This window comes from Ursus americanus, chromosome 10 (genome assembly GCF_024610735.1).
Source record: "Ursus americanus isolate L20-20 chromosome 10, mUrsAme1.1.p, whole genome shotgun sequence".
NCBI lineage: Eukaryota > Metazoa > Chordata > Mammalia > Carnivora > Ursidae > Ursus > Ursus americanus.
Genome location: NC_142136.1, coordinates 64,393,072 through 64,407,810, shown reverse-complemented (window position 1 = coordinate 64,407,810; position 14,739 = coordinate 64,393,072). Strand labels below are relative to the sequence as shown.

Sequence of the window (14,739 nt, the reverse complement as noted above, 5' to 3'; positions counted from 1 at the left end):
GAGCAGCTCCTCATCACTGCTTGGCAGGGGGTGGGAATTCCAGCTCTTGTGTGGTGTCCACTACTGGGGGTAGCCTCATTGGTGTTGATCAGTGGTGAAAGTCCTAACTCTCTACTAGGCCTCCCCTGATAGCACCACGGTGAGGAGGGAGAAGGACACCTCATTACCGTCTAGCTGGAGAGGGGGAGAGGGGTGGATTCCAGGCCCTCCACACGGTCTCCACTGACTTCGTGAGGGTGGGATACCTTGTTACCAGTCAACAGAGATGAAAGTCCTGGTTCCCTATTTGACCTTCCCTGATACCACCCTGATGAGAATGTTAGGGTACCACATTACACCTTGATTAGGGTTCAGATGTAGGCTTCCCACTCATACTTTCTGGTGTGAGTAGGTGAGCACAGTTTCACTATGGTGTTTGGCTGGAGTACAGTAGTTGTCTAAAGGTTTTCTGTCTTGCTGGGCTACACCTTTCTTGGTTCTTTGGCTAGAGAAACCAGACTTTTGTTGGGGGCTTTTTTTAAATTATTATCATTGATCTGCACCCATTAATCTATCTGGGTTGCTAGCCTCTTTCCTTCAAGTCTAATACATATGAGGCAAAAAGATAACCCTGGGAACTCCTCTACGTTGTTTCTTAGGCCCCGGGGTCTTATAACCATTATTCTTAGGTAATCTTATTTTGACAGAAAAATAAAGCTATAATAATTATGATGTGTAGAAAAACAAGTATATTCAAATATACTTCAAATGCTTATAATTTTAATGTTCTTTTCATATATCCCTTACCTTGTTATTTTCTTTTACAATTAAGTAGTGGAAAACAAAATTACATAATCATAAAATCCAAAATGTTTTTCAAAAGTAAATTATTGTTCTCAGTGACTGTCCATGTCTGTATATCTCCAAAGTACCAAATTGGTATAATTAATTCATTGAATATTTATTAAAAACATTGTATAAAAAATAGTATGGTCTGTCTGTCATTGCACTAGAGACATAATGATGATCAAAACATACACCGTTCCTGCTTTAATCAAATGTAGTATTCCTTTACAATAAAATAGCAAAATAAAAATGAAATCTAATCTTCTAGGAAAGCATTTTATGTGTTTTTATGAATAGTGCTGCTCAGGAAAATTAGAATATTATCTCTGGAGTATGTTACTCCAAATACTGCAGATAGAGAAAAACAGACTTCTCAAACAGTGGCATTTATCACCAGTGTTTATTGAAATTAAATTGAAAACAAGAATTATATCACGAAACATTCCATTGATATACAATGAACAGATTTCAGTAGTTTCTGAAATAACTCGTGGATTTTTAATACTGGTTTAGAGTGTAACATGGTTTAGATAATGTTACCCAATGAAGGCCGTGATTGTTAATGGTTTATATTAGCTGAAAGCGGTAAAATCATTCAAGGACTCAGTTAGTGTTAGAATAATAATTTACCAAGACAATTACCACATACTGGAATTTTTTGCAGCTCTAATTCAGTATTATTAATAATGGATAAAATTGCACTTTTCTCAGGTTGCTGTGGGCAGCAGGGAATTATTTCAATGAATATTTCAGCACATTATTTTAATCATTGTTCCACCAAATCCAACTGGGCAATATTTTATGGTTCTTAATTCCGTCTACTACGAAACCATGGTCATTAAATTGCAAACTATTTGTAGTGAGGTCTATCCTGTGATTTACAAGCCTTGTTAAAAACAGTGTAAAAGAATGAAAACTGTGCCATTAATACTTGTAATTTGATGCCGCATTTGTTACTAAACTCCCCATGATTAATGTTTTTAGTAGAAGGAAGAACATTGTAGAGAAAACAGAACTGAGTATCACAATGCTTAAAATATGAGAATGTTACTGTTTTAAGTTTTGGTCAGTTGTACGGGAAACATGTATGTAAACACAATTGTAAAAGATAAGTATCTCCAAAATCATCTTAATTTTCCATTGAAACCAAGGAAATAGAGCTTTAATGTTGTGTAAAAATGTGTATTTCCCATTTTACATTGTTATTAATAGTGACGGCTGTTTATTTCTTCATTCCTAGCCAACTGCATGATTTCTGGCGCTTGGATTACTGGGAAGATGATCTTCGCCGAAGGAGACGGTTTGTTCGTAATGCATTTGGCTCCACTCATGCTGAAGCACTGCTCAAAGCCGCAGTAGAGTACGGTCAGTACCAACGCCTCTTACACGAAAATACTCTGCATATGACATAACTCTTTGTGGCTGGTAATTCATTTTTTTCGCTAGCACTTAAAACTCTCCATGCTGTAAGTCAAAAATACTGTGTTCTGCTTTATCCTTTAGCATCATGTAGGTGACACTTAATCAACCCAGTATTTTGTCCATGATGCATTTTAGACCTTGCAGCTTAACAGAGTAAAAGACTCTATATAACTGGCTGTTACCCAACATCCATCTCATAGAGTCTAAAACAAGAGTAAAGTCAGTTTCTTTTTCAGTGTCTTTCAAACTTTGGTGACCAAGACACAAGGTGTAAAAAATATATACGATTGTAATTGCATACTGAGACTTAAATATTTTTATGTGTAATTTGTGTATGTGTACACACACTCATGTATACTGTGTGAATATACATATCTACATGAAATATATATACACATATGTGTTGCGTTTGTATTTTCATATATGCACATATTTGTGTATTTAACGGAAACAAGTGTCTTATTAATAATCGCATTCCATGACATGCTCTATTTTATTACTATTCTATTCTTTTCAGTCTAAAAAAATAAAATTAAAATAAATCCTGCTACAACATGTCCATTTAAGTTCCCAGTCCTCCACTGGGTTGCAAATAAAGTTTAAAAAAAGACCATCTCACATTAAAGATATCATCAACTATCACACTACAGTAGAACTAACCCTAATTTGTCCTTTAAAAAATGTATAATAAATAGAAAATATCAAAATATGTTTGTAATTTAATAAAAATACTGCTTTTTTATTAAATTAATACTTGCCGTCTACCAAGAAATATAAATAGGACTATTTCATCCCATTTTTAAGTGCTTTAACAAGTTTAAGTGTGATTTATCATCTCAAAATTTTATAAATTCCGTACACTCAGAAAATACCATTAATGAATACTGTTTATACATTTTTGTTATTAACCACTTTTATTCTTACAATTACTTTTGTTATTATGTTAACTTTCCTTTACTTGAGTGTGATAAGTGAGCCATCTGTTTTAAAATTTACCATAGTTTATAATATTCATAACTATTCATGTTCTTGATGGATTAAACAGAGAAAATACTTAATCCTGACAAAAAGAAAATGTGCAAAGCTTTTAAAATTTGTTATGCAAATAGTCTGTGAATTGATATAACTTAGTAAGAGTCAAACATTATTAAATAAATACATGAGGATTTCATATGAAGCTATTATGCCTAAGATAAAAGTTATAACATAACTTTATGTAGTAAAAGTAACAGAAAGAATATACTAGAAAAAAAAAAAAAAAAGACTTATAGTTGACCAGTACCAATAGGGATTTCTTTAATCAACAAGAGAGATCACCAAAGGGATTTTTAGCACCTAAGGGTTTAAACTTAACTTGAGGTATTATATTTATGCTTAAAAGAGGTATTATCTTTATGCTCTATAGAAGAGATTTTTAGAAATACATACTTGAAGTGTCATGCTTTGTAATATGAACTCAAAATTATTTAAACTTCATTTCATATACCTAATAATTTAGACTTTTTCACCCACTCATCCTATTTGAATTCATCCCATTTGAAAGTAGAAACATCTAGAGACAATTTGTAACAGAGTTAGGCTAAATTGATATTAGTGATAATGAGTTGCCGAAGGTTTAATTATAGAGGATCCACATTCTACTACACTCAGCATTCTGTAGATTGCTTTTAAAGAGTCTTTTAGAAATAATTTTTTTGGTTCTCTGTAAAAGTGGATACTTTGTTTAATTTGTAAAATATCTCTATTATTAAACCATTGGTAAGCCTATCAGAAACAAATTTTAAAATCTTTTACCTTAAAATATTTTAAACATCTGATAGTCAGGTTTTGGTAACATTGTAACTACTGTTAATGAACCTAAACTGAAAATAGTAGTCTAGTTTTGAAATAGATGGAAGATGCAGGCGATACTAAATATCCTCTGTGTGTGGTATAAGAGTATTTTAAAATATGTAGCAGTTTATGAATTTTAAATACTGAATCATCATCATCAGTATTCAGACCTTACTATCTCTCTTGAGTTGGGTTCTTTGACAGAAGGAAACAGGGCTGTGTTTTTATTTTATTCATATCTAGAACAAAGACCACATGTATGCCATAAAATATTCAGGAAAGCTGTATAGTACCCATGCCAGAGTTATTATCACATCATTCTCAGGATTAAGGTCATGTGATGGAAGACGAAGGAGAACTAAAACAATTCTGTTTCCAAAAACAATTCGGGAGAATACCCCTCCAACCTTCATCACAGTTCACATCAGTGGACTTTTGGAACCATGAAGACAGGAGGGAGTAAAATATGGAGGATTGTGACGAGTGAGTGGGAGAATACTCCCCGGTGTGATCTGTTCATAGAAATAGAAGGAGGTGGGGTGCCTGGGAGGCTCAGTTAAGCATCCAACTCTTGATGTCATGATCTCGGGTTCATGAGCCCCACATGGGGCTTCATGCTCAGCAGGGAGTCTTTTTGAGATTCTCTCTCCATCTGCCTCTGGCCCTCCCTCCCATCTCTCTCTCTAATAAATAAATAAATCTTTAAAAAAAAGAAAAGAAATAGAAGGAGAAATTACAAACTGCCAAGAGAAAAATGTAATATTGAATCATCCTCCAAACTCTTAGTATGCCTCCTAACCTATATATAAAGTTATTTCTTCAGAAGAAATAGGAAATAAATATCGGTAATTATTACAAAGCACTTCATCCAATAAAAATAAATGTTGAAACCCTTAATTGAAAACATATTTTGTGTATTTTAAATAAAGCTTTTGTATTCGCATTTTGCGAAAACATTCATATAAAAGTAAAAAATTCAGCCCATCATCTGGCCACTCTGCCTGCCTTTAAACATTTAAATGTGTTTAAGTATCTTAGAGTCTGGCAGCGTGTAGACTGACACCCAAATGACTGAATGATTTGGTTTGTGTAGACATAGAAAAGGTGTATTTTTTGTACAAACCTTCACATTGTGAGAGGGCTTCTAGGACAAATTGAAATTCAGTGTGTTCCTTCCTCTAGGTTAAATAATTACACTATTTCAATTTCCCTATACATTCCATCTTGAAAGTTAAGCATTAAATGCACAGAAACTCTGCTATAATCTTTGATCAAAAATTTTTGTATCCCTCTACATTGTGGCAACAAAATTCTTTTAGGAACAGAAGGATATTTTATGAGTGGAAGTTTCAGTATGGCTAGAAGTGTTTGAATCAGTGATCAAAGTTTTCAGAATTTCAAGCAAGTTGTACAAGCTGAGGAAATAACCTTCAATTATGTTAATAGGGAAGACTTGCATGGCCATCAGAGCAGTCCCTGGGATTTGAACACTGGTCAGGTCTGTCTGTTCATTCCTGGTATTGGCAGTTTCAAGACAGGGAGCCTGGATTCATGTAATAAACTGAAACTAAACTAGCAGACTTAATATTTTATTTAAAATTTTCTGAATCACTTGATTTTTCCCTAAATTCAAAAATTTAGATTAAATTATAGTTAAACTCTTATGAGATGGGCAGGAACATATAGCCCTAATTTGGACACTCTTTTCAGACAATTTATGTGGAGCCACAAAGCAAATACATTAACAGGGCTTTCTTTTATATGAGCAAATAATCAGAATTAGATATATTTTCAAGAAGACAAAAAGGACAATAATTTTGTTTCATATTGACTTTGGAAAGCTTTCCCTTCAATTTCATTATTAAAACTTTTGGTTGACCTTTTTCTGTTGGAAAACATCCTTAATACTGATGGAGTTTTTCATGCTTCTTAGTAATACTAATGAGTTGAATAATTTATGAGGTTGTCATGTGCAAAAGACTTGGTGTGATTTGATATACTTTCAGCCATGGTGTTGGAATGTGATTAATAAAAACCTAGAGGCATGTGATTTTTTTCCTGATGTTTAATGTTCTAATTTTGTGTGTATTAAGTATGTTATTTAGGTGTTTTCTAATATAGTAAAATTTCATATAAGTGCAAATTTAATTGCTGACTAGGAATTCTACAGACCATAAGGAAGAACATAAGGAAAATATTTTAAAACTCATAAATACATCTTCTGACCTGCAGGGTTTTCTTCTTCAGGGCAAATTAGCTAATGAGGAAATGATTGAAAAGGGAGGGTTTTGTATATTGTTTATATGTTTAAATAAAACCTTAGACTGGTCACCTTCTGGTACATTTCTGGTGCTTAAAGATGATGCTGTCCAAGGACAGTGCAAAATCTTAATAAGTTTGGTTGTCTTTGTTGATTGTCAATTATCATTTAGGACTCTCTTTCCCTTCCATAAAATTATAGTGGAACAATGTTTCATCAAAGCCTAAGATCGCAAGCTCCCCCATGTCTGTGATCAAAGGCATCATCTTAAATAGGTCTGATCAGGCATCGCAGAAGAGGGCAGGCTGCTTCAGCTGGAAGAAAAAAAAACATAGAGCAAAGATGACAAAGTTAATCAGTCATTTCTTCGGCAATAAATAATAAGATATGCTGAGAACTGCAAATGAGGACATCCTTAGGTTCCTCAGAGATGTGTCTGCTTAACACCTGATTTATCTAAGCTTGTGAAGCCATCAAGATATGACCTTGATGAATAAAAAGCAGCTCTGTAATGAATCTGGAATTAAATTAGTTTTGATGGTATATGCATGGCTACTGTAATGTGCTACTTGCAGAAATAAGGAAAGCGCTGAGAATGAAAAATACTAATGCATCTATAAAAATTGTTGAGAAAGAAGCTAATTTTCTGACTTCTTTTTTAAGAGTTTACAGTTATTATCATACTTGAGCAATATGATTTGATTTTTTTACTTAATAGCCTATTGTGTGTCTTATGTAGAAACACTAGCAAACATCTTACTGTTCATCGATAACTCCATTTTAATTGGTATATTATTAATTGACTAACTATCTGGAATGAACTAGGTGATCTGATTATGGTTAAAATAATTCACTGAAAAGTGAATGATGTATACTCTTGGAAAAGAGAGGGAGAAAAAGAAATGCAGGGGACTGTCTTTCAGCTCTTTTTGGTGCCAGTTTCGTATTTTGATATCATAGCATTGTCTTCACCCTTTGGTTTTTTTTTTTTTAAGATTTTTTTCTTTATTTATTCGTTTGAGAGAGTGAGCCTGTGAAAGCAGGAGCAGGGGGGAGGGGCAGAGGATGAGTGAGAAGCAGACTCTCCACTGAGCAGGGACCCTGAGATCATGACCTGAGCCGAAAGGCAGATGCTTAACCGACTGAGCCACCAGGAGCCCCTTCACCCTTTGGTTCTTATAGTCTCTTAAAATAATTAAAACAGATTATACAAATGCTAAGTTATAAGATATGCTTACCAAATGCATTTTACAAACTATATAGCGTGTTTGTATCAACAAATATTCTAACAACTCCCTACTTTTGTGTTGAAGATTCAGATGGTAGGCTTTAAACAGGTTCAGAAAAATCAAATAACTTTACTAATTTAAAAGCACTTATTGAATATCTTCTACATGTCAAGCATGTGCTAGATGCTGGCTTCAGAGTTTGAGACAGTTTCTGCCTTCTAAGGGCACATAGTGAAGCGCGGTGCTTTGTCACAGGGGTGGAGGTGCACGTGTGTTCCCAGCAGAGACTGCTGCTGAACTACCCTGTCGTGCGCAGGACAGTTTCCGCAGAACAATGACAACAACAACAGTCCAGCCCTAAACGTTACTAGTCCCAAGGTCAAAAAATCCTGGCCTACTGGAAAGAACTAGTTATCACAGAACGAGGTAGTAGTTCATAAAAGAGCACAGGTGAGAGTGACTAACTCTGAGTCAGGTGGGTTGGAGTACACTTCACAGAAGTAATTACTTAGGAACCGTCTTGAGAGAAGATTAGGAATTTACCAGGTGAGCCAAGAATGGTGGTAGTAACAGAAATTACCAGGACATGAAGGCATAAAGGAGCCTAACTTATTCCTTTGAATGGCCTCAATATTTTGCATTTTGTGCTAGGCCACTTTGTAAAGATTTCAGAAAATACTTGACTTTAGATATGTCACATTCTGAGATATAAAACATTTGAAAACAGGAAATGATATCTTCTATTTATTCCATTTAGAGTATCCACATTAATTCAATTCTATGTACTTAGATGCTGGTTTGGTTTTTTTTTTTTTTCACTACTGTTTTTTATTTAATAATTGATTAATTTCAAGGTATATCTACAGTATTTTAGCCACGTCTTTTCATTGTTTTCAGTAATAGTATTGAAGGATGGAATTCCTATGAGAAAGGTCTACAAGTATAGTGTTTTCAAATTCTGAAATGTATTGTTTATGTCTTCACTTTATTTCCACTTAGAGCATCAAAGGTTTAAGATAGGGAGCTGACAAAATTATATTACTGCTGAGTGGCATAGAACTGCTCATAATCTTATATTCTTTTAGACTAATTTTTCATAAAGTGTATATATAGTTGCATTTATAAATAATTACAATGCACTATGATAAATATTTTTATTGAAGTGTATTAAAATGCTATCCGAGCTCAGTGAAGGGGTTTGCCTAACTGAAGAAATAAATTTTAGCCGCACTTGAAAGGGTGAATGGAGATCTTCCCAAGCCAGTAGGTGAGATGGTGACCATGTTGGAGCAAGGGACCACACAACACGACATAATGTGTGCAGGGAATGGAAGATGGTGGCGTGTGATGGAGCACACGACAGTGTGGGGAAATGTTACAAAATGAGGCTGAAAGGCCTGTTGGAAGCCATATTGCATAAGGATTTGTCAACAGACGGAACAATTAACGAGTTTTTATTTGAGAAAATGACAGACCAGAGAAGTTAGGTGACATGCTAACTAATAAGTGGTAGAAAGAACAACAACTCAATCTCAGTACTCTTCTCTTACTATATAGTGTGTTCCTGTCAGTACACTTGGAATTTTCTTAACTGCAAGAGCATTATTGAACATTTCCCTACTTTAAGGGTTAAATTTGGCTTACTCTTATAGCCTATAGAGACATATAATCCATAAAGACATATCAGGACAGATGAACTTAGTGTCGTTTACAGCATGCACTTCCTGTGTCATTTACAAAAACGTCTTTTAAAATGCTCTGGGTGTTTCTAAAGGGCTTTTAATAACCTGTATCGGCACCATCTCTTAGCTATTCCATTTTTTTATGTATAATTAAAGAGAAATTTTTTAAATTACTGTTTTTCTTCCATGTCTCTGAGCCAGTTGCTTATCTAGCCGAAGTAGCTCCTTCTCCCATTTCCCAGGGCTTTAAATTAAAGTAAAATTTCCACACCGAATTGTGTGACAGGCTTTTCAAAGAAAACCAGCATCATTCCCCAAGTTGATGCCACCCACTGCCAGGGGAGGCGTGCCCACCGTCTCAGCCCTCCTTTAAGTTGCCCAAGTCATCTTTTCTTTCATTCCCAGAATTGCCAGACTTTCTTCCATTCTGCTTTTCATCTGCCATCTACTCCTCCTGACTCGTGATGCACATTTTCTTTAGTTCTTTTTTCTTTCTTTCCTTCCTTCCTTCCTTCCTTCCTTCCTTCCTTCCTTCCTTCTTTCCTTCCTGAAGAGAAACATCCTCATTGTAGAAAATCTAGAAAATGCCAGAAAAGTACAGAATGAAAATAAAAGTCACTACAGACAACCATGTCTTTACTGTTTTCGATGAACTTATTTCATGCTAGTCTTTTTCTAAGCACATTTTAACATAGGAGCCAAACACTATGCTGTGTACTCAAATAATCCCAAAGATGAATAATACATCATCTCTGCTGTGTATATTTAGAGGTTCCAAACTGCCCCAAGTTTTCTATATGTTTTAGCATTTTTTTCCACAAGTAAAGTGTGCCGTGTGATTTTTAATATAATAAAATTCTGGTTCAGATATTTAAAAATTACCCTTACTTCATGGCTAATCAAAACCCTGCCAAGTAATATCCAGTCTAAAATGCACAGGGATTCCACATTTATCATCATGTATATTCTTAAAATATGGTTGATCAAATTTCCTTTAAAAAGCACAGAATGCAGTTTTCTACATTCACTCCATTAAGAAGCTTATTAAGTTAGCATTTTATACTTACATACTGCTGCACTTAAACTCAATAATATTTTCTTGCACCTTTTTAATTGCATTTTTTTCAGTTTAAAAATGCTGTTTGAGAATATCCCCTTTGTTGGTCTGCTCTAAGAAATATTGCTTACATATGAATATTTTGAATTAGGAATAAATGAAATTCCTTTTTTGCTGTCAGAACCAAATTGTAAAAATGCACTGCATGTCTTGGAAAATCAGTATACTCTATTAGCAGGCCTGTCAATATAAAAAGTGCATTCCATTTCCACCTCTTGCTCTAATAACCTTTTCTGTGTTACTCTGAGGCAGTTCACATAATCAGAGTATATTGTCAGCTTACTGGAGTTGGGGAAGCATGAAATGAAAATCACGTTAATATTGATCCAATTCTTTTACTTGCAAGTGTCCTTGATGTCCTTTTCCACTGAGCAATAACTGTTGATGTTAGGTAGCCATTTTCTTATTTTATTTCTTATAGTCGAGTAAATCGTTTACAAGCATAACTAATCTGAATAAGAATTTACCACTTAGAATAATTTCTATGAACACTTCATCTTAATTAATGCCCAGACTGCTAATTCTACATTTCACTATTCCACTAAATATTTTCCTCGAGCTTTTCAGAGAACAGCCTACCTGCAGATATAACGTTTGTGTAGCTTAAAACAAACAGAAGTCTCTGCAAGTTCTTCATTGCTAAAAACACAAAGGATGCTGCACTCTAATTTTATGTCATATAAGGATGTGCTAAAATGGACCATAAGTAACATCAGTTATTGATTCAGGCAAGGATTACTATTTCTGAATCAAGTTCATTATAAATTTGAAGCTGGTATCTTGGTTTTTAGTTTTTTGGTGGTTTAGATATTATCTAAATAATATCTTTTGGATTATTCAATATATTCTCCATCAACAAAAATGAAGTGGGAACCACAGTTAAATCTAATGCATTCAGACTAAAATACCCACAACTAAGAAAGGAGGAATTTGGTGTCTGAACTGTCCGGATTTCTTATCTGTGTTTATTCAATCTGGTCAATAACCATTCAGAGTTTTACTTAAAGTGTAGTTGAAACAGCAAATAAAAACCCTCTATTTCATTTGTGAAAATACTTGCTTTCATAAAATGATTTCATGTTGATGAAGTGAGTCTCCTGACTCAGCATCAGGTATAAGAGAGAAAAAAAGATACCTGAGCTTTCTAGTCCTTCTTTTTAGTAGTGTTTCATTCAGTATCACTAACAGTTTTTTATCATTAGGATTTTTCTACTGCAAAGTCTAAGGGTTTTTGAATCCTGTTCTATATAAACCATGATTTTTTTTTTTTAGTCCTTAGTCTTTAGTAGGTCTTTCCTTTTATAAAGTCAGCATTATTTATGTTTCTTAAGGAAAGAAATACTATGTCTGTGTATAAAGTCAAACACAAAATTTAATTTTGAATTTAAATTACTTAACAAAGAAAAATATTTACTTTTTAGTAAACTAGTAAAGTATGTTGTATATATATATATGTATCTACTGCTTTCATATCATGTTAAGGTCAGCATAAAATATTTTGAGTCATAGGTTTCTCAATATAGTAAAAAATGTTCTTTCATCTTATCTGTAATGTTCGAAATTACAAAGTTCTCAGTAGTAGATTGATTTGTACCTATTATTGCATGATAACATGTCACCGCATCTAATGTAATTACTTGAGAGGTACATTTATCTTAAAATCTTTTCTTTTTAGTGAAAATTAAATAATATCACTTACAGTCACTAAAAGCACTGTTCTATAAAAGTATTTGTTGCTCTGATTTCAGCTTTAATGAGGAAAAAGTAATCTTTACTTTAAAATATCCCAAGGAATTCATGTTATTAATACTTCGAATAGAGAGCATTTAAAATGGTTTGAAAATGAATTGCAGCATTTTTTTTATTATTGAAGTATAACTGACATTGAATTGCAGGATTTTATCTTATTTACATAGGAGTAGATTTTGTCAAAACATTTTACAAGCTAGAAATATCGTGAACCAGTGTATACTGAAAAGAATTTCTCTTTCACGAAAGAGTGTCATTTTGTGAAACTGACTTCCAGATGTTTAGAAACATTAGAATTTTTCCTGATGTTACATTTAGATGAAACTGAAATAAAACTGAATTTCTGTTCTGTCCATTTTCTTCCAGTGATGGAATAGAAGTATATATTAAATGCATTATCTATGTATAATTCCCTAAAGCAAATTCTGATATCAACTTTGTTGAGAAAGCTGTTCTTTTCCTTCAGATATCTAAGATATTAAAAATTCTTATATTCTTAACATACCGATATGCAAAATCAAAAACAGATGTCAAATACATTGATGCTTGTGTAGTTTTATTCAATAATATCTTTAAATGAATATTATGGTTATTGGGAGGAAACAATTTTTTAATGTAAGCTGTTTACACTCCATTTAATTTCACAAACACTTCATGGCACCTGTCTACAAGCTCTCCTTCCTGTCTTCAGGGAGCATACCATCAGTGGAGGAGATGAAGGCTCATATTTCATTGTGGTGAATATAAACAGAGTAATGACAGCATGGCGGAGGGAAAAAGATTAATCCCAACTGAAGGAAAGGAAACCATTACTTGTTGAATACCTGTTGTTTGTTAGGCATTGTACTGAGACCTTACATGCATGAGTTATCTTGACTTTTTAATCCTCACATCAGCCTGCTTTTTTCCTCCTTTATGTAAATCTTCGAAGCAATATTATAAGCAGTAAATCACTGGCTATATTCTTCAATTTTAAGTTATATACTTAGGAAACTCTTGTAATATCTCTTGCTAATTTATGTATTTTACCAAAATTTTAAGAAACATTTTGGAAGCTTATCATATAAATAAGCTTCACACATTTCATTTCACACATTTCAAAGTATTTTAGTATCCATTGTCTCATTTTAACATTGCAGTAACCCTGTGGGAGTCTGGTTGGTAAATACTTACTCCTCTTTCACAGGTTGAGAAACTGAAGTCAAGAGATTGGTCTAAACATATTTTTAAAATATGTTCTTGGGCGCCTGGGTAGCGCAGTCGTTAAAGCGTCTGCCTTCAGCTCAGGGCATGATCCCGGCGTACCGGGATCGAGTCCCACATCGGGCTCCTCCGCTATGAGCCTGCTTCTTCCTCTCTCACTCCCCCTGCTGTGTTCCCTCTCTCGCTGGCTGTCTCTCTGTCACATAAATAAATAAAATCTTTAAAAAAAAAAAAAATAAATAAAATAAAATAAAATAAAATATGTTCTTAATAGATGTTTGGGGGAAAATAAAGTTAGAATTGCAAAGCTCATATCCAACATTTACAAGGAGACTATAAAGGACATAAAGAGAAAAGTAACTTATGTAGGATGCATATAAAATGAGTACCGTGTGAATTATGCCTATGTTTTCATGTGCTCATTCAACATTTATTGATTCCCACTTTATTTGATATTTGACACATATCTGATAAGTGAATACCCAAATCAAAGATTCCAGAAAAAATACCAAAAAATTATGATAATATATTTTGACTGACTTGGAAGATACAAAGTTCATACAGAAAAGGGAGTAATCAACTGCACTGAATCTTGAAGGACAAGGCAGGTAAAGGAATTCCATGTAAAAGAAATCACATATGTCAGATTTAAACGCTTGAAAAAGTGTTGCATGTTTGGGAAGAGAAGCTCTATCCAGCTCTTGGGGGTTATAAGATGTGAAGGTACCAACTGGTAAAGTAGTGAGGTTAAAGAGTAGGGACCAGATCACGAGTCATAGACCATAATTGTACAGATCAAATAACACTGAAAATGTATTCTTACACAGCAGATTCGCATTAGATAAACACGTATATACATATATCATTTTTAATAAATAACAAATTGAAGACGTATTTCTATACGTAGTGCTGAATAAATAACAATAGCATAAAACTGGTTAAGAAGCTGATGCTATGCTAAAATTGGCATGTTATGGGTTTATATCTTTTCTATGTGTGCATTAGCCACACATATAATTTACCACTTCCCTATTGCTGTAGATTACTTTTTATCTTTATCAGTATAGTGCTTTAGAGCTATATAGAATATGTATAGAATAATTTCTTTTTTTTTTTTTAAAGATTTTATTTATTTGACAGAGATAGAGACAGCCAGCGAGAGAGGGAACACAAGCAGGGGGAGTGGGAGAGGAAGAAGCAGGCTCATAGCGGAGGAGCCTGATGTGGGGCTTGATTCCATAACGCCGGGATCACGCCCTGAGCCGAAGGCAGACGCTTAACTGCTGTGCCACCCAGGCGCCGGCTTTTTTTTTTTTTTTTAAGATTTTATTTATTTGACAGAGATAGAGACAGCCAGCGAGAGAGGGAACACAAGCAGGGGGAGTGGGAGAGGAAGAAGCAGGTAGAATAATTTCTTAA

The 14,739-nt window shown here is 34.0% G+C and overlaps 1 protein-coding gene across 9 annotated transcripts in view; it reads left to right on the top strand.

Annotated features, from left to right (window-relative positions):
• NBEA (neurobeachin) overlaps positions 1–14,739 on the top strand; it is a 662,067-nt gene that overhangs the window by 428,817 nt on the left and 218,511 nt on the right. For all 9 annotated transcript variants that reach the window (XM_087865187.1, XM_045796974.2, XM_045796975.2 and 6 more), the window contains exon 38: positions 2,066–2,190. In XM_087865187.1, the coding sequence (XP_087721313.1) occupies positions 2,066–2,190 (125 nt within the window). The remainder of the gene's footprint in view (positions 1–2,065; positions 2,191–14,739) is intronic.